General features: G+C 54.8%; 8 protein-coding genes across 8 annotated transcripts; 3 read left to right on the top strand and 5 right to left on the bottom strand.

Moving 5' to 3' along the window:
• Positions 1-188: 188 nt before the first annotated feature.
• On the bottom strand, positions 189-1,776 carry V2A60_002056 (ubiquitin-related domain-containing protein; the record flags this gene model as incomplete). The annotated part of the gene is made up of 4 exons (XM_083253408.1): positions 189-227; positions 279-1,532; positions 1,586-1,638; positions 1,698-1,776. The coding sequence occupies 4 exons, from the start codon at positions 1,774-1,776 to the stop codon at positions 189-191; spliced, it is 1,425 nt and encodes a 474-aa protein (XP_083109534.1).
• A 1,737-nt stretch (positions 1,777-3,513) lies between these two features.
• Positions 3,514-4,445, top strand: V2A60_002055 (uncharacterized protein; the record flags this gene model as incomplete). The annotated part of the gene is made up of 2 exons (XM_083253407.1): positions 3,514-3,722; positions 3,788-4,445. 2 exons carry the CDS (start codon positions 3,514-3,516, stop codon positions 4,443-4,445), a joined length of 867 nt encoding a protein of 288 aa, XP_083109533.1.
• Positions 4,446-6,336: 1,891 nt separating this feature from the next.
• On the top strand, positions 6,337-8,982 carry V2A60_002054 (uncharacterized protein; the record flags this gene model as incomplete). The annotated part of the gene is made up of 2 exons (XM_083253406.1): positions 6,337-6,427; positions 6,491-8,982. The coding sequence occupies 2 exons, from the start codon at positions 6,337-6,339 to the stop codon at positions 8,980-8,982; spliced, it is 2,583 nt and encodes an 860-aa protein (XP_083109532.1).
• A 1,144-nt stretch (positions 8,983-10,126) lies between these two features.
• Positions 10,127-11,503, bottom strand: V2A60_002053 (uncharacterized protein; the record flags this gene model as incomplete). Its single annotated transcript, XM_083253405.1, has 1 exon — positions 10,127-11,503. The coding sequence occupies one exon, from the start codon at positions 11,501-11,503 to the stop codon at positions 10,127-10,129; it is 1,377 nt and encodes a 458-aa protein (XP_083109531.1).
• Positions 11,504-14,722: 3,219 nt separating this feature from the next.
• Positions 14,723-15,926, top strand: V2A60_002052 (cytochrome oxidase assembly protein SHY1; the record flags this gene model as incomplete). Its single annotated transcript, XM_083253404.1, has 4 exons — positions 14,723-14,996; positions 15,091-15,603; positions 15,664-15,769; positions 15,827-15,926. 4 exons carry the CDS (start codon positions 14,723-14,725, stop codon positions 15,924-15,926), a joined length of 993 nt encoding a protein of 330 aa, XP_083109530.1.
• Positions 15,927-16,007: 81 nt separating this feature from the next.
• Positions 16,008-17,893, bottom strand: V2A60_002051 (centromere kinetochore component CENP-T-domain-containing protein; the record flags this gene model as incomplete). The annotated part of the gene is made up of 3 exons (XM_083253403.1): positions 16,008-16,179; positions 16,236-16,997; positions 17,052-17,893. 3 exons carry the CDS (start codon positions 17,891-17,893, stop codon positions 16,008-16,010), a joined length of 1,776 nt encoding a protein of 591 aa, XP_083109529.1.
• A 916-nt stretch (positions 17,894-18,809) lies between these two features.
• Positions 18,810-20,237, bottom strand: V2A60_002050 (S10 family peptidase; the record flags this gene model as incomplete). The annotated part of the gene is made up of 1 exon (XM_083253402.1): positions 18,810-20,237. The coding sequence occupies one exon, from the start codon at positions 20,235-20,237 to the stop codon at positions 18,810-18,812; it is 1,428 nt and encodes a 475-aa protein (XP_083109528.1).
• A 1,815-nt stretch (positions 20,238-22,052) lies between these two features.
• Positions 22,053-23,946, bottom strand: V2A60_002049 (uncharacterized protein; the record flags this gene model as incomplete). Its single annotated transcript, XM_083253401.1, has 4 exons — positions 22,053-22,295; positions 22,410-22,943; positions 23,013-23,170; positions 23,277-23,946. The coding sequence occupies 4 exons, from the start codon at positions 23,944-23,946 to the stop codon at positions 22,053-22,055; spliced, it is 1,605 nt and encodes a 534-aa protein (XP_083109527.1).
• Between the last annotated feature and the right edge of the window lie 860 nt (positions 23,947-24,806).

Below are 24,806 nucleotides of genomic sequence, written 5' to 3'. Positions count from 1 at the left end.
CATGGTGACAACGAAATGGAAATGCTAGTGAACAGGTGGCAACAGACCCTTTGATCCGAAGCATCTAATGTACAATAACGAGTTTGGCATATGCTTGGCATTGTTCCCTTTTGAGCAAACCTTGTATAGTATACTTGAGCAGTCCACTCTAACCGAAATACAATCTGCGGAATCCTGAACCAGGATTCTCATTTCTCATCTTCATCAGGGCGCGGCTCGAAATTTAACTGTGCATTGTTAGAGCTGCAACAACATAATGGAAGACGATGGGTCCTTACAGAGTTTCCGTTATAGAGCTGCTGATCGCCCCGTTTATCGTTTGGGTTCTGGAATGCATGAACACGCTGATTCCGCAGGGCCGCTGCGCTATTGGCGGGTTGCTGACTCGAGGCTGACGCCGTTGGAGGGGGAGCCTCGCCGCCAAGGCCGACGATGCCCGCGAGCCAGGCGAAGAGGCCGAGAATGAAACCCATGATATGGCCAAAGAAGCCTTGCGACGCGTTCTGTGATTCATAGGCTGTGGCGTATCGATGAATCGGGATCAGTAGAAGCGTAGAGGACGGGGAGAGCCCGAGTTCGCCAAGAGATTTATCCTCCTCGGTGCTATCAATATTCTTGTTGGGCGCCGGTCTGAGAATCTGCTTCAACAAGTATGGACCTTGACCGTCTGAGCGCTCCTGATCAACCCAGGTCCGTATATCCTTGATACTCTCGGTAGTTTGAAACTTGTTTCTGAGCGTAGACCCGTCCGATAGTCGCACCTGGATAGCAACGGTGGCGCTTGGTCGGTTCACACTTGATCTCGATGCGGCCTCGGCTTTCTCTTGTTCCCTGGCATGGGAGTCCACAGCGGCCAGATCTTCTAGCCTTTGCTTCTTGCGTTGTGCGGCCAGCTCACGGCGCGCTGCCTTGTCGTCCTCGATTCGCTTCAGGATCCGGCGACGCTCATCGTTTTGCTGGGCCTTTTTCTTCTTGATCAGCTCGGTGGCCGCTCTTTGAACATCTGTTTGGGGTGGAACGACTGCCGTTTCCGCCACAGCTTTGCCTTTACCCTTGGCAGCGGTAGCTGCGGCGGCGGCGGCGGCGGCGGCCACAGCAGCAGCCTCGGCTTCCCTGGCTTGACGTGCAGCAGCTTCTTTCTGGGCCTTGGCGGCTCTTTCGGCGAGGATGCGTCGGACATTTTCCGAGCCGTCTGATTCCGGGCTGCCTGAAGGAACAGAGGTTGGCGATGCCGCTGATGACCCGGCGTTGGGCGCAGGGCCTGCAGTCGCCGTGGCGGCACCGACGCTTGGTGCGGAGGGCCCGGGCACCTGCGCAGCGGCATTGCCGCCGGCAGAGAAGGCGTTGGCTACTCGTCTGAGAAAATCTTCCTTTGCCGTTCCCGAGGCTATGTACTCCTTCAGTTCGCCATGCTTCATAATGACAATGGTGGGGGTCTTGGGTAGCGGAAATATTTGAGCGAGGTAGCCGGCCTCGTCCGAGTTCGCCTGAAGACGGAGCGCGATGGCCTTTGTAGCAATCAAGTCTTTAACCTATGTGTCAATCAGTACATCTATTGATCTCCAAATATGTCATGGCTACAAACAGATTCATCTCGGAGATATTCATCCTCCCATGTTTGGCTCTCGTCGTTGCCGTCTGCAGTGGGTTAGACTTGCGTCAGGTGGCTGCCTGTCTCAGAGTGAAGCTTCACGTACCTGTTACGAAGCATAGTAGCAGCTTTTGCTGGCCGACAGCCGTGGATATTCCTTCCTGAATTGACCCTTGAAAGAACATGGTAACGGTGACGTATGTACTTGGTGAGATGTGACCTTTTGCGAGTGAGCTGCTCAACACCCTGCAACGAAGTGACAGGTGGCGTGCCGGCTAGCTGGAGAGGGGTAGCGGATCTTGAGCAGTATGAAAGAGTCGGCCGAGTACTGGGTAATTGATTTGATGCAGTGCGGTGCCTTTGTATCCGGAGTGCTGCAGCGCGTTTGATGGAGGATGAAATACGACCTTGTGCAGGGATATGCAGAAGCATAGGAACAGCTTGAAGCTTGTCCTTGGTCTGGGTGAGCCAGAAAGGCACAAGCCACAGTAGCGCCACGCCACCAAGTACGGAGTACGTGATGTGTATAGAGTGGTTGAGTGCGAGTGGGTAGGAAAGCTCTTGATGCTGCCGCGGTGGGCGAGTAAAAAATTGGTCAAATTCCCAAGATATAGTATCTCAAGGTTTTTTTTTTCTTTTTAACTTCTTTGTTTTCTCGTCTTTTGCCCTTGAACATGGCTCTCCGTCGTCACGGTGCACCTCCATTCAATGGTGCGCTTGAGGCCAGCACGAGATCTCGCCCCACAGTAGCTTCACCCAAGCCACAGACCGGCAGTTGTTACCAGTACTGCGCGCAACTCCCTCAGCCTCAACAACACACAAACGAGCTTTCAACTTGACCCGCGGCGATGCTGGCTGCATTACCTCGACTCCTGTTCCAATGAGATTGATCTTGGTCTTTCTTCTTTAGGCGAGCTCTTGTCTTTGGTCGTTTTCTGTTGCGGAAATGAAGCTCATGGTGTATTAGGAACCCAACGTCGAGGACAACAAGGACCAGCCTCTGCCCTATTCCACGCCCCATTTTATGGCGCTACCTTGTGACGTGAATTCTTGGATTGGATTTCTTTGCTTGACCTTCCGTCATGATTGACATTTGTCTATCGGCTCTGCGGAGGCGCGCGCGTGGCCCTGTGCGTGTGTGGGGAACCAGGAGCGCGCCAATTTACGTATCAAGTGTGAGGTCATTCTGCCTGATAAGTGAAGGCTTGCTAATCCGTAGTTTGTTGGTGTTAGATGTGGGAAGTGGAGAGAATCGATTTCAAGTTTGAATATCCGTATGCGCAGCAAGATTGTGCTAACGAACCCCGGGCGTTCTTTTTCCTTGCTAGCGTGAATAACCTTCTCTGTCCAAGACGTGTATTGTGCCAACACGGTAAAGCCTGCATAAATCATTTCCGACGGCGGGCTGAAAGTAGCAATCTTGAGTGGATATAGTGGTGGTCCCCGTTGGGCCGTTATTCGCAGGCACGAGACGCCCGCAGCCCGGCATCGCCCCAGTCGCTGCTCAGCCTTGCGCTGATCCAAGGCGCATCGGGCGTCAACCTAAGATCTTCTCTTGTTTCGACAACAAGCATTATGATATGGCACGTGCGTGTATGGGAATATGATGGCCGCGCCCCAGTCCATGAACGCTTTGTTTTACCTCAATACCTGTCCCAGGTCCTAGAAACCACACCAAAAAGCTCAGTACGCCTACACGATCCCGCCTCGCGAAGGAGCTAAGCATTTCCAGTGTCGTGGCAGGGTCCCTCCAGCTGAGGTTCAGAGGCAAGCTAGGGACCCAGTGTAGAGCCTTGGCAACAGAAAGGAGCTTGGCGGCTTGTGGTTGTCTACCTATATAATAGGCAGGGCACCCAATTTCCAAACCGAAGACTTGGCCTGGAACCCATATCTCAGCAGTACCACAGCACGAAACAGCCAACATGTATTACGGCAGCTCCTCCTACCTACGCGCTAGACGGAGATACTACCTCGAGCAATCTCAATATGACATCGCAGTGGCCGTGCTCTATGCCATTGCCTTCCTCGGTGGCCTTTTCGTGACCGCTCTCGCTTTCATCAAGCTGAAATGCGGCGGCCTGCGCCACGGCGTGGCGACCTGGATCAGAGTCGCCTGCGTATTCTTCACCCTGTGAGTTATTGGACCAATGATGCCCCTTGCATCCTCAGCTAGTCACTGACGCGCTCTGCGCACAGCTACTGCATTCTAAGTACTTGTGCTTTTGCCCTGATTTCTCCCTTGGCTCATCAGACCGGCGTCGGGCAGCAAGAATACACCAAGGACCGCTTCGGGAAACAGCAAGACGCCGCACAGTACGTGGGAATCATCAGCTCCTGGTTCCACAACGTCACGCAGGGACTTATCTTTATCGGCATCATGAGTTTCTGTGCTGTAACATCGATCAGGACCGGCAGCAAGGGCTGCCTGATCGTGGCCTATGTCTTGGGAGGCGTATTAAACGGACTCGCCGCCGCAGTATTCGCTATGAGTGTCAAGCAGTATTACGACCTCGTGATGGGAAGAAGCATGCCGGAGCCGATTTTGACTCTCAGAGATGTAATGCTGGCTTTCAACTGCATCTTGGCCGCGGCTGCTCTGTTTGCCGCCGGCTTTGCTGTGGCGAGGCTATCTAGAGGCATGCACACGAATGGCAGGTCTTCCAAGCTGACAGTACTATCCAGCATCCTGTTGCTTCTCTCTGCTCTCTACCAGCTTGCGGTCCATGTCGAAATTAGCTGGATATACCGGTCCTGGATTGGCCCGCCAAACTACCTTTTGATCTTGGGTGCTATCCTTGACGCCTGGGCGTTGCTTGGGGCCCTTGCGCTGCTCACAGTTGCTGGGAAGAAATAGAGTGACGGCGATTCTATGAAGTAGCGGAATGGCGGTTTTGCGTAAGATTATTCACTTGTATTTTGGCAATTTTTCATTATACCCCAGTCTCCTCGTTCTTTTAACCTTCTATCATTAGCAAGTACTCAAATAATTGAAATCATACTAGCGAAGAAGTTGTTCAAATCATTGGAATCATGACAGCGATTCAGTCCATTTTCTCCGTTTTTCTGTCATGTCATGGAGACGGGCGACTAGTTCTGGCTCGCCTCCGGGCATTTTATAGAGTCAACACCGGCCACGACTGCATTTTCCGACGCCGCCGACCGAATCACATCGATTACTCCATGTTTCTGGATTCCTTCGCGCTACCTTCAGCTCGATATGCCGGTCGTCGTCATAGAATCTTCCGACATAGTCATAAGGTGCGCAATTTGCTAGGCTTCGATTTCCTCAAGTCGAATGCTGGGAAGCGTTTTATTCGGTGCAATTTCGAAGAACGGGGTCGCTGGCTGGAGAGGACCCTGATTGCTCTCATGGAATTAATGGTTATCGAGTCAAACTTGACGACATTATATTCAACAAGCGGCCGGTGAGTGAGGTTGTTGTAGCGAGAGACAGTGGCACACGATCAGGGTCTTGATGATGCAACAACTCGGCAGAGAGCGAGGTACTTAAAGCAGCCAATGCCGGCTTTTGGTAGGCAGAGCGGGCACGCGTTTTGAAATCCATTGACGTAAACAATCCCATACTGTGCGCTACACGCACTGAATACTTCTTTCTGATAGATTCGCAACGCTTAAATACGGGTACCCGGAAAGTAGGGACGCTCTTTTCATATCGCCCATGCACCATCTGCGTGACGTATCCTGGGCTATTGAGAGAAATGCCAATACTAATGCCGATGGTCAGACTATAACACAGCCAACCCACATAATATTTGTGCTCCTGATGACATTTAATAGCCGAGTCACGCCTTTGTGTCACTGGAAGACCTGCTATACTACGAAAATCCTGCAGAAGGATGTCACTTTATTAATCGATAAAGAGGTTGCTAGACGGCTTTGTCTCAATGCAGCCACGACGCGTGGGTATTGCTCAGTCCGAGTTTGAGAAAAGATTTGATTGATGTCAGTTTCTGACAGGGGCTCGCAATAAGATCCGTCTTCAGTACGAACTGCGACACTAGTCTTCCCGCATTCCACAGATGCGACGCTCTTGTTGGTCAAGACTCTTTTCTCGTTTTCAAGACAATCATATAGGGCCTGAATGACAGTTTGACCGTCAACGCAGGTTTGAGGGTATACGGTTCTACGAAAATAGTGTCAGCCTATCAATCAGCTTTTTGATGACTAGCTTTGGCATTTTACCTATCCTCTGATTTCTCTGATATTGTGATGGGCTCCGGGTCGCACCATATTCTCCCGTTGAGCAGTCGCAGACGAGTAGCGTAATAGGTGTTGCCAGCGATCTAGCGGATCTTGTCGTAACGGAGAATATAACACAGAATATAACACATCAAATACTCACTGCCCCAGTTTCCTTTCTTAAAGAGGAATTTAAGCCCCCATATAAGTTACATCCTAATAAGCTAGGACGGATACTCCGTACCTAAGTTGCTAAGCTAGGTAAGTAACACGACACGACCCAACCCAATCTAATCATCCCAGCCGCTAACCATTCAACTGGACAGTGACAACCACCCAACTGGGACGATGACCACCAAACGCCAGCCATGGCACATGAGGAAGAAATTAAGCGGCTCAAGAGGGCGATCGAGCAGCAGATACGTCGGGCTGATGAAGAAAGACGTCGGGCTGATGAAGAAAGGCGTCGGGCTGATGAAGAAAGGCGTCGGGCTGATGAAGAAAGGCGTCGGGCTGATGAAATAAGGTGTCTGCGCGAGCAGGAGATGCGCCTGCGCGAGCAGGAGATGCAGAACACCAGAGCCATCAAAGCCGCGCTGCAGCGACAACGAGAGGGGCATAACAAGACGACACGCGGTAAGCCGGCCCTGCCTATCCCTACTAACTTTTGGGCCTCGCTGACTGACCAATTGCCTCTAGACCAACCGCTTGAGGACTACCTTAAGCGCGTACATGTCCTAAATTACCATACGGCACGCCTCCTCCCGCCGCCGACCAAGACAGCCCAAGCCCTCTCCGAAGGTCAACAGTCCAAGTCGACCACGTACGGCGAAACCGATATTGTAAAAAAATACTACCCGCTGCGGATATGTCCGTGGACCGGCTTTCCGGAGCTCTGCCAGCGACAATTTGCCCGTATCCAAGATGCGCTCGGCACGCAGCGACTGTTCCCGTCGACGTACGAGCTCGATCTTGATGAGAAGAGGCTGTTGGAGAACTTACCCGCGGGCTTTATCGAGTCCGACGCCTTTTCTAGTGACAGCAAGTCGTCCTCTTTTGTGTATGAGACGCTGGAGCGGCCGGCGCAGCGCATTATGAATGCCTACCTCGGCACGACCGGGCAGGAGACGCAGCTGTACTTTGACGGCCTCTCGGCTGACTGGGAAATGCGCCATCGCAGCGACAGCAACGCTGGTTCCAGCTCGGCCGAAGGTCAGAGCGGTGGCGGCAGCGGAACGGAGACTATCATCAGGCAGCGGCGTCCCAAGAAGATTCTGCCCGACTGTCTGGTCCTCCGCATGGATATGCTCTCATCAGAAGGAGGAGGAGGAGGAGGAGGCAGTTCGACGGCCCCCTATAATCCCCACGAAGAAGAAGACAAGGGTGGCGAAGAGGCCCGTACACGCGTCTTTTCACGCGTGACGGTTGGCGAGCACAAGCCCTTTCACCGGCTCCGTGCGGCGATGCTCTCCCAGGTTCAAAGAGACGCCATAGCCGAGGATTTCATGGTACAGCTGGCGCGGAAGGCCTCGATGAAAAAGCCCGTGCCGGGCGTGACGACGGATGTAGCCGGGGCGGTGACACAGTCGACGAACATCCCGGGCTTGATCTTCTTTACCTATGCGCTGGCCCAAACTTTCCACTACATGGTAACGTCTGCGCTCGAATTTGGATATATGGCCGCTGGCGAGAGCGTCTCTTTTTTACGCGTGCCGCGCGACGAACCAACTACGTTGCTATACTACACGGAGCTCTTTCCCCAATACTGCCGCGCGCCGACGGCCGACGACGCGGCCGATGAGACTACTGCTGCCGTCGACGTCAAGACGCTGGCCATTGCCGGGCTCTGCGGCCTCACCCTGCTCGCTCTAGAATCCCCCGCGGTGGGACCAAGAGAAGTCAGCATCCAGCTTTCGCAACTGGCCGAGTTCCCCAATCTGCCATCGTCCCTGTGTGAGGAGTCGGCTGCCGCTTTATCTCCGACAACGAGTTCTGCATCATCGAGTCTCGATAGTGGCCGACAGAGAAGGCGTGACGAAGCAAGTGGTGATGACGACGACGTTGAGAATGGTGATGATGGCAGTGGTCGGCGTGGACGTACGATGGCGCATCGGCCTCGGAACCCCTCGCCCCTCAAAAAGCCGTCGACGACGCCTGGCCAGCAGCCATCGGACGCCGCCACCGACGACGACGCCAACGGCGAAGTCTCACCCGCACCACGACTCGCCCATAGCTCACAGCTGGCTCGTGGTCGCTACGGCCTTCCATCACTGCCGAGCCCCTTTGATCCCATGTCTTTCAAGCCACTACGGCCATACTGCACGCATCTCTGCCTCCGTGGTCTCATGCGAGGGGAGGACGGCGTCGACCACGACTGCCCCAATATCCTCCTGCACCTAGAAGCCGCGCGGCGGATCAGGGGGGCGGCAACAGCAGACGGGGTGGCCGGCCACCGCGGCCACCACCGCCACCCCATCGGGCCGGCGGAGCTCACCGAGCTCGTTCAGCAGCAGCTCCTCAACAATGTCGAGCAGGACTGCGAATGCCTCCTTCGCCGCGGTCTCAACGGCGCTATCGGCTGCCTCTTCCGGCTAACCGTCACCGGCTTTGGCTACACGCTCGTGGCCAAGGGCGTGCAGTCGTTCCACGCGCACCGGCTCCGTCACGAAGACGTCATATACAGAAAACTGGCGGCGCAGCAGGGCGTCCTAATCCCCGTGTGTCTTGGCGTGGTGACACTCCGGTTGCCGTATCCTATGACGAACGGTAAGCTCGTGACAGGTATGCTGCTGCTCTCATACGCGGGGACGCCGCTGTATTCGCCATCGTTGCAGCGCCGGCTCGAGGCGCTTGGGGTGGACGTGGATGCAGAAGTGTGTCGAACTCTTGGGGAGCTACGGGCGCTTGGGGTGGAGGATGAGGATGAGACGAGCAATGGGAACCTGACGTGGTGTGAGAGCGTGGGGCGGGTCATGAAGATTGACTTTGACCATGTGCATGTGTGGGAGGTGCAGCATCCTACTACTACTACTGCTGCTACTACTACTACTACTTCTATAGCTACACCGAATAAGAAGAAGCGGCCTGCTGATGGGCCGCCGACGGGGCAGCTGGTGTGGGAGGAGTGTAGGCAGAAGAGACGGCAACAAGAGCAGCGGCACTTGACAGTGACAAGTTTGCTACTGGCATAGGTGGAGTTATGCCCAGAAATTGTTTATCGGCCTGTCAGATATCAGCTGGCTGGCTTTGTCGACAGCTGCTCGAGAGATGAGTATATATTCAACGACTCGCATTTACGTATAGAAACTGCTGAGAGGTTGGACGAAAGCTCTCTGAGCGTCATTTGATGCTTCCGGATGAGCAGTCCGTCCCAGACCTCTCGTAGGGCAGGCATGGCGAGAAAGTGAGAGAATCTTTGATTAGCGTTAGTTATTGCTTCATTAATCCTCTTTAGATCGATTTTCTTGCCTCGTAAGGTCTTGACCTCGAAATATTCTGCGTCATGCTCTGACAGTGATGTGGCCGGAGAGCGCGTTGAGGCCATCACTGGCTCCGCTGTCTTGACCACGCCAATCGAGAGCAACGCAAAGGATGTAGCTCAGACAACAAAGCCATCGGCCAGGAAGCACTTAGTCCGTGCCCATTGTGTCGTGAGGTTGCATCTTCAGTCTACAGCTAACCGGACTACCAAGCCGCTAATGAGCTGTGTGGCAGTGGCATACATCCTCGGAACCATGGTAAACACTCTCGCTGGGGCCATTGTTGCAACTGGATTAGTCGCTAATTCATACATATGACAGATGAATATGACAAAAAGAAAAATTCTCCCCCAAAATGGTTTTAGTCGCCCATTTAGTTCTCGCCGTCGATCGCGTATTATTTGCTGTAGTTGTTCCGATAGAGCATCCGCCGCTTCGACAGTAACCCGAGACAAGCACACCAGTGCGAGTGATGGATTCTTGTGTTTCGCTGCCCTTGAGAGGAGTTCTTCTGCTTCTCTCTGCTATCTCATCGGCTTGGCGAGAGTGCGAACTTTATTTGGTCAGCACCCAATGATGTTGGCGCTCCTGCCCAAGCTTATGCGTTGGCCGTCGTTCTCGCACCTTAGCTACTGTCTGGTGAAGTGAGGATGCCAATTTTGGATCCCGCCTGCTAGTTTTCAGGCACAGCCAAGAAAACGCAAAGACGAGCTCTGTCATGTGCGAAGGAGTTGAAGGCACTACGCGCCACCGTTCATCATTATTATAAGGGCTTGAAGGATATGTATCTCGTTTATTTGCATATATATACACATAAAGTGTGATGAGCACACCAGCATAAGCTCATGTGTCAAGTCTACACAGACAAGGTCTTTCCTTGAGAGATGCTGTTGACCCAATTGGCGTCCTTCTTACCGAGAGTTATGAGAACGTTGATAAGCTGAACCACGATAGGCTCTAGGTTCAGGCCTAGAGCGAGTGGATCGAGCTTGTCGGTGAGAACCGATTTGCTGTCACAACCGCCAGGAACCCAGCCGTTGAAAGCATCATCGGCAAACTTGATAGCATCGATGAGAGCGATCACCTCGGTGGTGACGTGACCACCTGCACCGTAGGTAGTATAACGCACGCTTGCACCGTTGTCGCACCAGCGCTTGCCAACGGCGACGGAACCGGCATAGGGGATAACCTCGTCATCGGGGGCATGGTACAGCATGACAGGCGCGGTGGGGGTTTCTTCCTTCTTTAGCCCCATGGTGTTGTCCTTCAGCACAACAGCGATGTCCTTCTGGTAGAGCAGGTCCTTGCCCAGGCTCTGGACGCTTGGGTCGAAGACTGATTTGCCAGCAAAAGCAACCAGGTTGACTGCAACACACTGGCTAGTTCCGAGAGCCAGGACGTCTCTACCATGCGGAGTAACGATCTTGTCTAGGACAGGCTTGAGGGTTGCGCCGTAGGCAGAGGGCATGGTCAAGCCGCCGATACCAGCTGGAAGGAAGCCAGCAACCACGGTGCCATCAACAAATAGCATGACTTCGGTGAGGTTGGCGGGGGTACCACCAAGAATGTGACCCTTGATGTTCAGCTCCGGGGCATAGGTAGGGTGGAGAGAAGCAGCCCAACCGCCAGCAATGGCACCGCCCGAGTAACCAGCATTGACAATCATGGGGTTCTTGCTGAGGCCAATGTTGGAGCCATAGTTCGCCACGGCGCGCATACCGTCAAGGACACCCATACCCGCGAGACGGCCGGCACCAAAGGCTGCATCAGGGCCCTCATAATCGGCCGAAGCAACAGTATAGCCGGATAGTAGGTAGGCTTGGATAATGAGAAACTCGGCCGACGATATCAAGTCGGTCTGGAGGGCACCCCAGCGGTAGTTGTAGCTAGGGTTGCAAATGGTAGCTGACGAGTCGTAGGCCGTGTTGAACGCGACAAAACGATCGCGCTTGGCAAAGGCCGGCTTGAAGACGGTCGTGACGGTGGCAATGGGGGAGCCATCGATGGCCGTGGTGCGGTACAGCAGCTGACGCGCATCGATTGGGGCGGGGATCAAGCCAAAGAAGGAGGCAATGATGCGGCGATCACGCAGCACAGTGCCGGGCTTGGACGACTCGAAGCCAGCAGGAGGCACATAAAAGGGGTCGTTTGCTGGGGTCGTGATGCGCTTCTCAGGAATGGTGAGCGCCGACGCCAGCGGGAGAACCGCAGCAAGCAGCGACAGGAACTTCATGGCGGGCAAGGCGCGGAAGGGAATGGGATTTTGCAGAAGCTTCTTGATCCGATGAGGCTGCTACACTCGGAACATCTTCACTCCCAAAAAGGGAGGGATGGCAGTGCAGTTATATAGTCTCACCAGCAAGGACTACCAGTACTTGTTCACAGAACTAGTTTGAACAAGAATTCACTAATCTCACAGAGGTAGGCGGCACTTGGCAGTGGGCTGGCTGACCAGACAAGATCCACGAAAACTCCCCCTTCTGCATATTTAGTTGTCTGCCAGCAAGAGACATACTCCACAGAAGAGGTTTCTCGCTAGCCTCGTTGTGATGCTCCATCAGATTATTGCTCAACAGCAACGGCGGAGCCAAGCAAGGATAGCGACCGAGCGCCCAGTCTCAAGTCGCATGGTCCATCCTGTCTAGCTTGTTAGCGAAAGCCTCTTTGATGGGCTAGGGGGGGAGGGGGGAGAAGCTGGGGAATGGGTAGGGTTAGAAAAGCCTCGGCACACGACGACGTCGCCCACGATCTGCGACCGCAAGCCACCGCCATGTGAATGGGCGGGCAATACGGCCTGGAGGAGTAGAGGAGGAACTGGGCAGCTGAATCGACGTCGATTCACGGCGCTAGAAGAAGCCAAACGGGGCTTGTCTTGGGGGTATAGTAGTGGGCTACGGGCGCCTTCATCGCGCCCTTGATTCGATGCAAGTGAGCAGACTCACCGTTGCATGCTAGTCCGCCCGACAAGGTGCAGACTAAGGGCCGGCTCACGCTCCATTTTGAGTAAGGTGGCGGAGGTAGAGGATGCTATTCGCATGAAATCGGCTGTTGCTACCTTGCCTCTTCTCGTCTTGGCCAAGTCCCTTTGTGTGTTTTCTGGGGAAGGCTAACTAACTAGCTAATTAGTGAATGGCGGGGTTAAGCCATCCCGCCATCCTGTACATACTTAGTATATATCCTCGGATAGTTGAACCGGCCCGAACAATTGAACCAGCCGGAGTGGAAGAAAACCTGGGTGGTAACCTGACCTATAGTTGTTGCTCGTATAGGGCTGCGTGCAGCAAGCCATTGGGGGGGACCTGACGAGATGTCGTCGGAGGAACGGACGTTTTCACGGCAATGAACCCAGATTGATCGTCTGGGGTCCGGGGTCGCGCTCATTGGGAAAATCTGGGGTTCCGTCGGAGAGTACCTTTCGCCCGATTGATCCGTTGCACAACATCGCAACGTCCAACTGCCTTCATCATGTTGTAAAGTTGTCTCACCGCTGCGCAAACACAATGTCCATAGCATATATTGTCTCCTTGCACCTTTCCGAGTATCATGAAATGGCACGGGGCCGGAGCTAAAAACTTTGATCCATCTCCACGCGTCTCGGCGCTCGGGGGATGGTGTACTTGCGGCTGAAAACCCCCCCCATCGACGCACAGTCTAGAATTGAGCCTCCGCTAACATCCGTTTCTAGCGTAGCACTCTGTGTTTTAGTTTGTCACTGACCACGCCAAGAGAACAGCCGGGAAAAGTGATGGGCCATTCCCTACAATGAGCTGCGTGGCAGGGCCAGGTGTTTGGAGCACCAACTACCGGGCCTATTGTCGTGAACTACATGACAGGCCGCAGGTGTGGTGCGTGCCAATATTGCCCACCTTTCAAGGCATAATATCGGCTCTCCATGCCGCTCGGGTCCGCGCTGGCTGGTCACCTCACTCAGAGTAGGCTCTTCAGAGGACTGTGTTTCCTCGTAGCCCCGGGCAGCGACGTTCTCCTCTACTCCAAGCAAAAGGTCGCCGGCAATGCTCATCTCGTGGCTCGAAACAGATTACCAATCTGCGCGCCATGTCAGTAAGTCTTCTATATCAAAGTTTGGGCACCCGTTGCGCTACAGCAGAGTCAGCGACTTCGCCACGGAGATCCTCAAGCCGGCCGTTGTGCACAACCATGCGCATGTGCACCATGTGCCGATATCGCCATCTCTCTTGAGTAGTGGAACATCCAGAAATACCAGCTAGTCTAATCCCGCATACTAGCTCGTTTTACGGATATTCCGTTGCAAGTGAGCACCAAAGCCGTGGGCAAGGGTTGGCCGACACCGCTGCAGTGACATTGGCGAACCGCAATTCTGAACTGCACGGCTAATTCCGTATTGGAGTCTTTAGAGTTTTCGACGTCGATAAAAAGGCAGTTCATTAGCAGGCTTATTGCCCAGCAACTGGAATCTCACCGTTCGGCTGCGGGTCCCGGCTTGTGGCTTATACAACTGCTGATGTAGATGGACAAGGACATGCTTGGCAGATTACGCAGGAATGAAAGGTATGAACAAGGTAGCTTAATGTGACGACGACAGTAAATATTTCATTCCAGATCTGGTATAACATCCGGCTTACTTGTGACTAACCGAGGGCCGTGATCATAGGTGATTCTGTCTGATAACAGGCGCCGCTGCAAGCCCATAATTGTACATGCGAATACCTCGGAGCATCTATATCAGATCTTTCATGTGAAATTTGGAGAAGATAGTACGATGAGTTGGTTCAGCTTGGTGTCCCAGAAACAAGGAGGGAGCTGCATTGGTGGCTTGCAGGCCCATCACGTTATTACATACTGCCGGCAGCGGTGGGTTTCTACCTCGTTTGCATGCTGCTTTCTATATAAGCATGTATATGAATGATTTACTCTGTACAATATTAAATTTTGCATCCACTAGCACCAAGCAAGACTTCAAATGTGAGCTCATTGTTAGTTAAGATGTACTGTGCTGTGGATTCGCCGTATACTATGTCTATCAGCCCCAACAGACTATCTAACTGCAACGAAGGAATTGTTTTTGCAAAGAATGATTAAAAAAAATCGGATTTAATTGTCCCGAATGTGTTAAAAAATCAATTCCTTGGTAATGTTTTGCCTGCAGGCTCGGTATGAGCTCTCCGACGCACCTTGATATTAGCGGCGATAAGCATCTGACAGACAAGTTGTAACGAGGAGCAGCAAAGCTATCAGGCATTTCGAAACGAGCTCAATATTCTTCCTGCAATGAGGAATTGTGTTCGAAATCATACTAGTACTATCGTGCTGCGTCGGCAAGCCGGGTCTTCGCCGCCGTAAACTTTTTGTGGGGCCGTCCAAAGTGCATCTGCAAGCTCTAGCATCCTCGCAAACAATCATCCAAACCTCGCAACTCCGCCGTCAAGCTCATCCCCCACCATCGCCGACCGGGATGAATTGCTCTCGAACTATGCTGCGGAGGCTGCAGCAGCCGATTTGCAACAGCATACGGTCGAGCGCGCGACAATGCTGCGCAGCGCCCTCCTTGCCGTCGACGGGCGCGGCGGCGGCGGCGGCGGCTGCGCCGACACTGCCCCGGTCCTCAAGCAGCCGCTTCTTCTCGAGCACGCGGCAGCGCGCACAGAAGCAGGCCGCCGACGATCCCAACTTCGTATCGACCGTCGACCTCGATCCCACAATGATCCGGCCCGGCCGCAAGCACGGCCCAGGTCTCATCATCCTCGGTATGCGAGAATACCGCGCGCACGAAGTCCTCAACTCGTTGCTTCCGTGCTTCCGTGGAAACCCCCGTCCCGTCCCGGCTAACCGCTTCGTCAGCACTCATCCCCATCACAGCCTTTGCCCTCGGCACCTGGCAGGTCCAGCGCCTGGGGTGGAAGACGGACCTCATCGCCAAGTTTGAGGACCGCCTCGTGCGCGAGCCGCTGCCGCTGCCGCCGCACATTGACCCGTCCGCCGTCCGCGACTTTGACTACCGCCGCGTGCTCGCCACCGGCCGCCTGCGGCACGACCAGGAGATGCTCATCGGGCCGCGCATGCGCGACGGCCAGGACGGCTTCATGGTCGTGACGCCGCTTGAGCGCGAGGGCGGCGCCTCCACCATCCTCGTCAACCGCGGCTGGATCAGCAAGAAGCACCGCGACCAGCGCACGCGGCCCCAGGGCCTGCCCGCGGGCGAGGTCACCGTCCAGGGCCTGCTGCGCGAGCCCTGGAAGAAGAACATGTTCACCCCCGACAACAGGCCGGACAAGGGCGAGTTTTACTTTCCCGACGTCAAGCAGATGGCCGAGCTGACTGGGGCGCAACCTGTGTGGGTTGAGGCGACTATGGGTATGCGGGATCGAATTTCATGTTTGTGGTTGTGGATCGAGCGCTGACGTATCAACATAGAACCCGAGTATATCAGAATGATGGAGTACGAAGCTCGCGGTATCCCCTTTGGCCGACCCGCCGAGGTCAACCTGCGCAACAACCACGCCCAATACATCTTCACTTGGTACGCGTCCCGCTTGCTGCTTACTTGATTTATTCTCAGTTGACTAACTCGTTACAGGTACGGACTCGCCGCAGCGACATCCGTCATGATGTACCTGGTGATGAAGAAACCCGCTTCTGATGTTGTGCGTCGGGTCCGCGCGACGCGCACTCTGTAAATACATGTAAAACATTGCTCCAGCCATGCGCCAAAACTACAACACCATTTGTACAATATCTGAATTCAAACAAGGAATAAATCATGAAACCTCGGAAGCATCGTCATCGTCATCGTCATAATGTGTTAGGCTCTTGTGGCGTTGGCCTTTCAGGTTCGACGGCTGCGGCATTCGTAGATCCTGCAGGAGCTCCCTGGGTAAATGCCGCTGCGCGAGGGAAAACAATGTAGCATCAGACCCGATCTGTCTTTGTCTGATAGAGGCTATTAGTATGCCATTCATTAAGTTGTTGAAGCTACATTAGCTAACCTCTTCATCAATGTTAGTACATCGCTCTCCTCGATGACTGTTCGCTTGGCGTGGTCAGCGTAAGCGCCCAAATCGTCACCCAGTTGCTCAAAAAACCACTCCGACGCCTGAGTCAGCGCCGCTAACACGTCTGATGAGATGCGATGGTTACTCAGGCCCGACGTTTGCACTGCACGGTGTGCCACGCGCCGTACAAAAGCGGGTGGTAACGGCGGGTACTCGGCACCGTGGCGCGAAATGCGCTTTTGTTTCTTCTTGGGTTTAGGGCCCCGGCGGGCTGGCTTTGAGGGCTCCAGTGCCATACTCGTGTCTTGCTGGCGCATTGTCACATCCGCCGGGTCGCTGTCCTCGCCCTCTGATATGAGTGTATCTCCATGGGCCGGCCCAGAGACTCGGCGGCGGCCAGATTCAACATCTGGTTCTTCTTCCTGGCGATCCTGTCTGATCGTGGTCTCATCATACTCAGAAATTTCAGGCCGGCGATGTTCATCGTCCTCGTCGTTGTCGTCATCATAACCTAATGCAGGCAGGTCTTCCGCACCTGGATTTTCCGGAATGAGTGACGTATTGCCATATATCGTATCTCCTCCTGCCTGCATCGCTGCGGCCGTTCCAGGATTTCCCGGCAAAGGCGACGTGGCCGGTGCATCGCCACCGGGCTCCGAGAGAAGGAACGTTGTTTGATCGGCCATATCCGGGGGGACACCCATGGTAAATCCACTTTCACGGCCAATCGTACGCATTGTTGCATCGGCGTCGAAACTACTCCTGTTAGCACCAGCGGTCAAGGCTCCTTTGTATGCGGTTGAAGCTTACCGCTGAAAGGCAGCAGCATTGTCCTCTGCTCTGTTCTGCAGGTCCGCCAGCAAAGACCCTGGGAAGAAGTCTGACTGCCGACCAGTTATTTCGGCGGTTTGCTCATTCGGGTCAAAGTAGTCGCTACCGCGCACACTGCCGAGACTACCCCGCGAATATCTCGATGCTGGCCGGTCGCGGGGCAGTTCGACGGAGCCTACAGTATAATTTGTAATGTTGTCGTCTGGCAAAGATAATCGAGGGGGACGAAGCTCCATCGTATCGTCGTCGTCATCGTCCTGCAATGGTAGAGACATGCGAGGCGGTGCCGGCAGCTCGTCGTCGTCGTCATCGTCATCGTCGTCGTAGTCCCCCTCGACGTCGGGCTCGTCGTCCATGTAATCGTCGTCATCATCATCAGCCGGTTCTGGGCGTTCGCCGACGGAGCGCAAGGCGGACCGTGGCTCCATATCCGCTGGCGACGAGCTCGCGGCGACCTGCTGTGTCGAAGGCGCGAGCCGCCTGGCCAGCTGGTTGAGAATGTTCATCGGAGTTTGGTGTTGCTCGCGCAAGCTGCGGCGGCGGTTCTTGCCGGGCGTAAACATGGCTGTCCGCCGCTGCTCAAGCGCTCTTCGCGCCGCCGCTGCGTGAGGCGTAGGGGCATTGTTGTTATTTCTGCGGCCCGAGGCGCTGAGTCCTCGACGAACGGAATTAGCGAGGTCGCGAGGCCCGGTACGGTCGAGCGGTGTGTGGACAGAAGAATCGGAATTGGTCGCGCGTCCAGAAGGTGTCCTCTGGGAAGGCGTTCGCCCTGCAGGTGTCCTGGCTGGGCGGCTGCTGCCTCCAGTCGGCGTGTCGGCCATGGTGTCGCTGCGTGATGATGGTGGCGGAGAGAATTGTTTACTCGGCACCGGAGCCGTCTCAACCAGCGTAGCGCTCCCAAGTCTTACCTGCCCATTTCTATGAGCAGGCACGAATAGTCTAGTGATATCGAGTCTTTATGCCTAATCAAGTCGTTTTGTTAAATGCCAGCTGTAGTTGTGTAAGGTACAAATGGTCGACCAGCTGTAGACGCGCCATGAGGCTGGCAGACGCGACTAGTGGGGTCGCTCGTACATCCATCACCAACAAGCATCTCCATCACATCCGTCCAAACATTGTCTTTCTTGGTAGGGAATTAATTAAGAAGTTCTGACTTGTACGAAATTTGGTGTCTATTTAATAGTGCCGAAGATAGATAAAATTCAATTTTCTCTTGTAGTTGTTTTCATCAGTCGTTATGTTTAACCAGAACGTATGTGCGGCTTGGACATCAAATTGATGTGATTGTCGTCTCCCATTCATTTCGAGACTCTGATAGTAGTCATTGCCGAACTTGGCAGAATACTGAAGTTTTTTTTCCTTTTTTTGAGACGTCGTTCAATTGACCATGAATAGGCCCGTGGACGCTGACGACCGATAGATGATCGTCTAGCCGCCGAAAACGCGACCAGTAGTTCCGCAGCTATTCGGAAACACACGTTAGCACAACTTGCCGGCGCATATATTTGTAGTCTTATCGCCTACGGACGGCACCTGGACGCCTGCTAAATTGAATTTAATGGTCGGGCGGTCACTGGGCCACAGTCTTCGCACTTCACGTTATAAATCCAAAACATGTTGCGTCCTTTGCAAACTAAATATTCAAATTCCTATATACATTTTTGATGATGAGGTCAAGTGTGCAGAAGTGCAGACATGCAGTATATACATTCATGTGCTTGATCATAAACATTCCATTTAATGCTGAAAGTCGCCATCGTGAATCCAGCGGTTGACAAGGTCCAGGATGGGCTTAGGCTGGTCCATGGGCACCAGATGGCCAGCACCAAAGATGCGCGCAAAGGCGAGACCCTTGGCGGCTTGGACGGTACCGTAGGCGTCGCCGCCGTCGGCCTTGTAGGTGAGGTTCTGAGTCGGGGCCGACTTGAAGGAAGACTGGCCCGGCCACTGGAGGGCGTTGGTCCAGGCGCGCTGGCCGAGCCAGTTGCAGATGTAGTCGGCATCGCCGGCGTAGACCAGAACGGGCACGCTCTTGGCCAGCACCTTGGGGACGTTGAGGTGGACGGGCTTCATGTCGTCGCCGGTGCGGTGGAAAGCATAGTTGACGTTGTTGTTGCAGTTGTCGAAGCTGTCCACCTCAACGTTAAGGGCCTGCATGACCTCCTTCTGGTTCAGGTACTGCTCGACGTAGTTCATGCCCTGGTAGCAGAGGCCGCCGGAGTTGGGCTCGCACTGCGTACGCACATCGTAAGGGTTCTGTCCGGTCTGGTAGTAGGCGTCCGAGACCCGGCTGCAGGTGTTCGAGGCGGAAGTGCAGTCGCTGCTGCTCTGGGTAGAGTAGCACTGCTTGATGGCGCTCTGGCAGCGGGGAATGGCGTTGCGCATCTGGCTGCAGGTGCCCTGGTCGACGACAGCAGGGTAGCCACCCTTGCCGCAAGCCATGTCGGGGTATTGGGGATACTGGTTATACGCATCGGTAAGACCGTTGCCGATCAAGATGCTCTTCAGGTTGATTCCGCTGTCAGAGTGGGAGAGAATCTCGGCGGCGTCATCGGGGATGTAGTGTCCGGCATACGACTCGCCAGCAATGTGGAAGTCTTGCTTGGCGTATTGCGGGAACTGCTGGAAGAAGAGCTTAAGAAGGGCATAAATGTCCTTGCTGGCGGCCAAGGAGCTCGAAACCTGCTCGCCGTACGAGTAGCCCGTGCCGACGGGCTGATCGAGGAAGATGACGTTGGCACGGTTGTTCCACGAGTCGGGGTTGTTGATGACCTGGAGATTGGAGTCCACCTTGGCAGGGCCGAGCTCGAAGAACAGACCGGTCATGGACGAGCAGCCGGGTCCGCCGCTGAGCCAGAGAACGACAGGATCGTTGGCAGGGTCATTGCGTGACTCGAAGAACCAGTAGAACAAATGCTTGTTCTGGTTGTTGTCGTCAAGGTAACCGGCGTATTGCTTAACCGTGTCTACACCCAAAGAAGAGGGATCCACGCTCTTTCCACGAAGACTGTAGTGGGCAATAGTATCGTTGGCCGGCTCCTCACGACGCTCAATGTCAGCACCCTTGACAATATAGTCCCAACTATCGTCAGGGCGGCGCTGGTAGGTTGGCTTGGCCAGCGCCGTGGAGGCAAGGCCAAGGAGGAAAGTAGCGTACCACCTCATCGTGAAGGTAAGATAAGTATGTATAGGAGAAGAAGAAGGGGCTTCAAAGCATAACCTGAACCTGATCAAGCTCTACCAGAGCCGAGCAGAAGGCAGCCATCTTATAATCTTTGGAAGAGTCCCATCATGCCTTTCGGACCTGCTCCAAGGGGTAATGGCGGACCGGCCGCGCCCCCGTGGATGAAGTCACCAAACTGGAGCAGATGGGTGCTCGGGGTGGGCTTTGCTGATCGCCTCACGGCATGCTTGATCAACTAGGGCTGTATTGGGAAGGACGTTTATCGCCGGTGTGGTTGCTGATTCCGCTCCAGGCTCCCGCCCGAGTTATTAGTGTCAAGTCGCCGGCCAACCAGCCAACCAGCCTGCGACGCAAAGCGACACCGACCAACCTTGGCAACTAGAATGGCCCGGGACCCAGCGATAAGTGGTGGCCCATGGTTGATTGTGGAGCAGCTAAGCAAAGCACATGGTGCCTATCGAGGAAGCGGTGCTGTGCCCGCGAGCCTCCTGGCGATCTTTGTGGCAAGTACTGGTACATAATACGAAACGCTTTGGTCCACGCGAGCCTGCGAAAAGGGCAGGTACGTACCTGGTCCTGGAAATAACACTAATGAATGACCCAGAGGGAACTTTGTTGTCACAGCGGATATGGCACCCGGCCTAAGCCAGAAGGTCACTTGGTCACGTATTAGCCATCCCGCCCTTTTTGCTTTGCGCTGGATGTAATGTGCAACCCAGCCTGTTGCTTTCTGGTTTCTGGCTTGTCAACCCATGCCGATCGTTGTCATTGCAAACAGTGGCAATGCCGAATCAAAGCGGGCCAACAGGAATCAAGGTCCAAGGCCAAAATTGCGACGCAAGTAGTCCGTGTGTCCAGGGTTAGAACCAGGCTCGCTTCCCGCATTTTGTTCCGCAATTGGCGGATGTAGTTGTCAGAGTTTATTTTGTCCCTTTTACCTTCCCGCGAATCCCAACTGTGGCTTCATTGTCCCTTGTGCTTTCGTCGTCCGTCGGGCAGCTCACATTACCGACCCGATATGGTTGAAGCTTCTGTCGCCGAGTTTTCCGCTCACTATACGACGTCGGGTATCCGGCTCTGTAGTGCGCTCTCTCGATGTGCCTGTATATGAGCACTATGCTCGGAGCCGTGCTACCTGCCCAATACAGTAAGTTTGGACTTATTAGTAGCTTAGGGGCTGTGATCAGACGAGGAGGACAGGCAGGACATGACGTGACGCAATGAGTCAATTAATAAAAGACAAAGAGCAAAATATTTCTCTGGCCGGACATCACAGTCGGCATTTGTAGCATGGGGTCTTGTATTCGACACATACATAGAGTGGATTTCATCAAGACGTGGCGTCCGGGGCAGTGTCTCTTGAGACTTATTAACGCGACGCCACCTATGACCTACTGAAATCTAGTGTTCCGATCCGTGGTGCCTGCCAAGAGCAAGGTAACGTCTGTTTCCTCTCATGACACCGGCACTCGGGATGAATGACTGAGCCCTCACAAGCTACCGGTTTTTAACAGTGGTATTAGTCGTGTAGCCGATACATTGCCTGTCGATTACGCTCATACTATCGCTACATATCCGGACAGTGTGTTTATAATGCGCATTAACTGCGGGTTATATCGTAGCGTGCTAAGGCCGTGCACGCCAAGGCGCGGAATCGACACCATTGCCTCAAACATGCATAGCGTGTGACATTCTTAGAAGCCACCGACCAACTCCTTCCCTGATGTAAGAATACTTGGTTCAACGCCAAGGCATACATGCGCATTTTGTGTCCTTAGACTTGCCGTGAATTCATATCAGTGCTCTACCTCCACCTTTAGGCACGCTGGCGGGTGGAACAGGTGCCCGCGACGGTGGCGTACGAAGAAGGCGTACAGGCCGCCAGCGATGTACACTGCTGCGATGCTAATGACAAGCGGCCAGTGGAATTGCTCCGGACGCGAGAAGACAATGGTGGTCGCAAAGGAGAGCAGCTCAAACAAGTTTTGAAAGGAAGCCTCGACGCTCGAGAACGCGCCGCGGTTGCCATCTTCAACTTCCTGAACAAAACGTTAGCAAAGAGAAATTCGGCCAGTGAAAAGAGGGGGGAAAGAGTGAGAAACGAGAAACAAAAAAGAATAGCCAAAGAAAAGACAATGAAACCGTCTACGAACCTCTTGCACAATTGTCTGCGCGCAAAGGTCGTACCCCCAGAGGCCGAGCCGGCTCAGGGCGATGCAGACGATGAGGCCGGCGACGGAGGTCCACGCGTGATGAGCCCCGGTCTCGAAGCCGTCGCGGAGAAAGACGCCGAGCCCCAGCGTCAGGCAAATCATCTGCCAGCTGAGACTCCAGATCCCGCCGCGGACAGGCCCCATGTAGCCCATGAGGCGAGGCGCGGCCCACGTGGCGCTGAGCTCGATCACGGTGCTGCCTGTCCGGGCCACGCCGACGTGCAGCGGCGTGAAGCCGATGGACAGGAGAAAGGTGACAAACTGTCCCGAGAAGGACAGGACGGTGAGGTAGAGCAGCGACAGCGAGAACGAGGGGAGGAACGCCGAGTGTCTGACGTAGCCGGAAAAGGAGGCCGCCGGGACCACGGCTCCGAGAAACGCCTTGAAGCGAGCGCCGACAGAAGGCGCTGCGACGTCTTGCATCGTGGGGAGTTGGGCGTTGGCGTTTTGCAAGGCCGGTACGCTCTTATAGACCTGTTTTATTTTAATTTTTTTTCTTGGTCAGAAGAGTCTGAGTTGAATGGCTGGTCTGCACTTCCTAACCTTGGCGATGCAGCCGTATTCCAGGAGCACCGACGCCACATTCATGGCGAGCGTGGCCCCAATCGCAAAACGCGTCGATACAGTGGCAATGATGGATATGGCCAGCGGTCCAAGGAGTTTACAAAGCAGGTCAATGCGACGCATGCGCGCGTTAATCACTAGACAGCCGGGAAAGGGTCAGCACATCTGCTCGAAGCGTCGACGGCATCCCCGACCGGACGAGGCGAGCCATCTTTTTGTTTTCTTTTTTTTTTTTGTTCTTACCTCTTCGCCAGCCCTCGTCGTCTCCCGTCATGACCACGACCCAGTCGCGCTCGACGGCAATGGTGTTTGCCATGGCGGCCACCTTTTCCACGCCGGCCAGCGCGCAGAGCAGCACCAGCAAGCCCGCGGCGTGCGTCGGCGTCGGCGTCAACTCCGACATCCGCCCGGCGGCGGCGCGCGCGCGCCGCTCGAGAAGCCACAGGAGGCCGCAGCTCGCGGCCACCGGCAGTCGCTGGCCGACAATGGAGGCGCGCACGACGGCCAGCCGGTCCCCGCGGTCGATCCACGCGCCGACCGGGTGCGCGAGGGCCACGGCGGCGAGGCCCCGCGCCAGCGCGTAGACGGACATGGGCAGCAGCGTGTCGGGGAAGATGGAGGCGAGGAACAGGACGGCGCCAAACTCGAAGAGGCGCGAGTTCCACGCCGACAGCGTGTGCGACACGTAGAGCTTGTGTTCGAGACCCCGGGGGTCCAGGAGGCCGCCGCCGCTACTGCTGCTGCTGCTGCTGCTGCTGCTGCTTCTGCTGCTGCTGGCGTTGTCATCGTTGTCGTCGTCGTCAACCACGGCGGCGTGTGGCTCCGCGGTGTCGTCGCTCAACGGCGGCGGCGCCGCCGTGCGGCCGAGGAGCGGCTCCGTCTCGCGCGACGGATGTGCGTCGTCGGAATGCATGACCAAAAAGACGGGGGCAAAGGGGGTCGGCGGGAATGGCCGGGGGGTCTTTTGGTTGTCGCGCGAATGTGATGTTGGTTACATTGGTTGCTTTGCATTACCTCCGACACTGTTTTTATGCGTCTACGGTCGCCAACGGTGGTTCGATTCGGGAAGCGGCCAGCCGGCCCAACCCAATACATCTGTTGAGGCTGACAACCCGGATGGAAACTCCGCTTATTATAAAGGCCATCTGCCAATCACATCATGACTTGTCGCACATGGTTTGCGCAAAGAGCGTAATATCTAGATCCGCTGCGACGCAGGTATGGTGGTGTAAAATGGTTGATGTAGAATTTCCATGTCGCTGCGTCCAGTGAAGCCAAGACCAGCTCGTCTTTCTTTCTTGCACTAGGCGCGTCTTGCATGACTGGCCAAGGTCAAGCGATTCAGGGGTCCTCTACTAGTCTCGTTGGCGAATTAAATAGTTGGTAGATTTTGCCAAGACAATTTACATCGCCATCGTTTTTAATTTGATCGCGTATTAAAATGCTTCCCGAAAGGCTTGGCAGACTTCACCCGTGTCCCCCCCCCCCCCCCCCGTGCAATGTTTCGTCCATGCCAAACTACATTAAAAGAACCTAGGCCGCAACTCAAGCCGGCTGAAGATACGAGTGTCGCGTGCTGCAGGACCAGAAATAGACATGGATATCAGCCCGGAGCCACAGGCGTAGATCAGGCTGCGAGCTGGCGCCACACCAGCGCCTCACAACCGAACCATATGTCGGGTTAAGCAGCTTGCATTCTTCGGGGTTCTGGACCACAAGGAACGGCGCCCCAATGCGGAACGAGATCCCTCATCCCACTCCTGTCGGAGCCTT

The sequence above is a fragment of the Cordyceps javanica genome, chromosome 1 (genome assembly GCF_051103115.1).
Source record: "Cordyceps javanica chromosome 1, complete sequence".
Taxonomy (NCBI): domain Eukaryota; kingdom Fungi; phylum Ascomycota; class Sordariomycetes; order Hypocreales; family Cordycipitaceae; genus Cordyceps; species Cordyceps javanica.
Note: the sequence above shows the minus strand (reverse complement) of the source record. Positions and strands in the feature narration are given on the sequence as shown.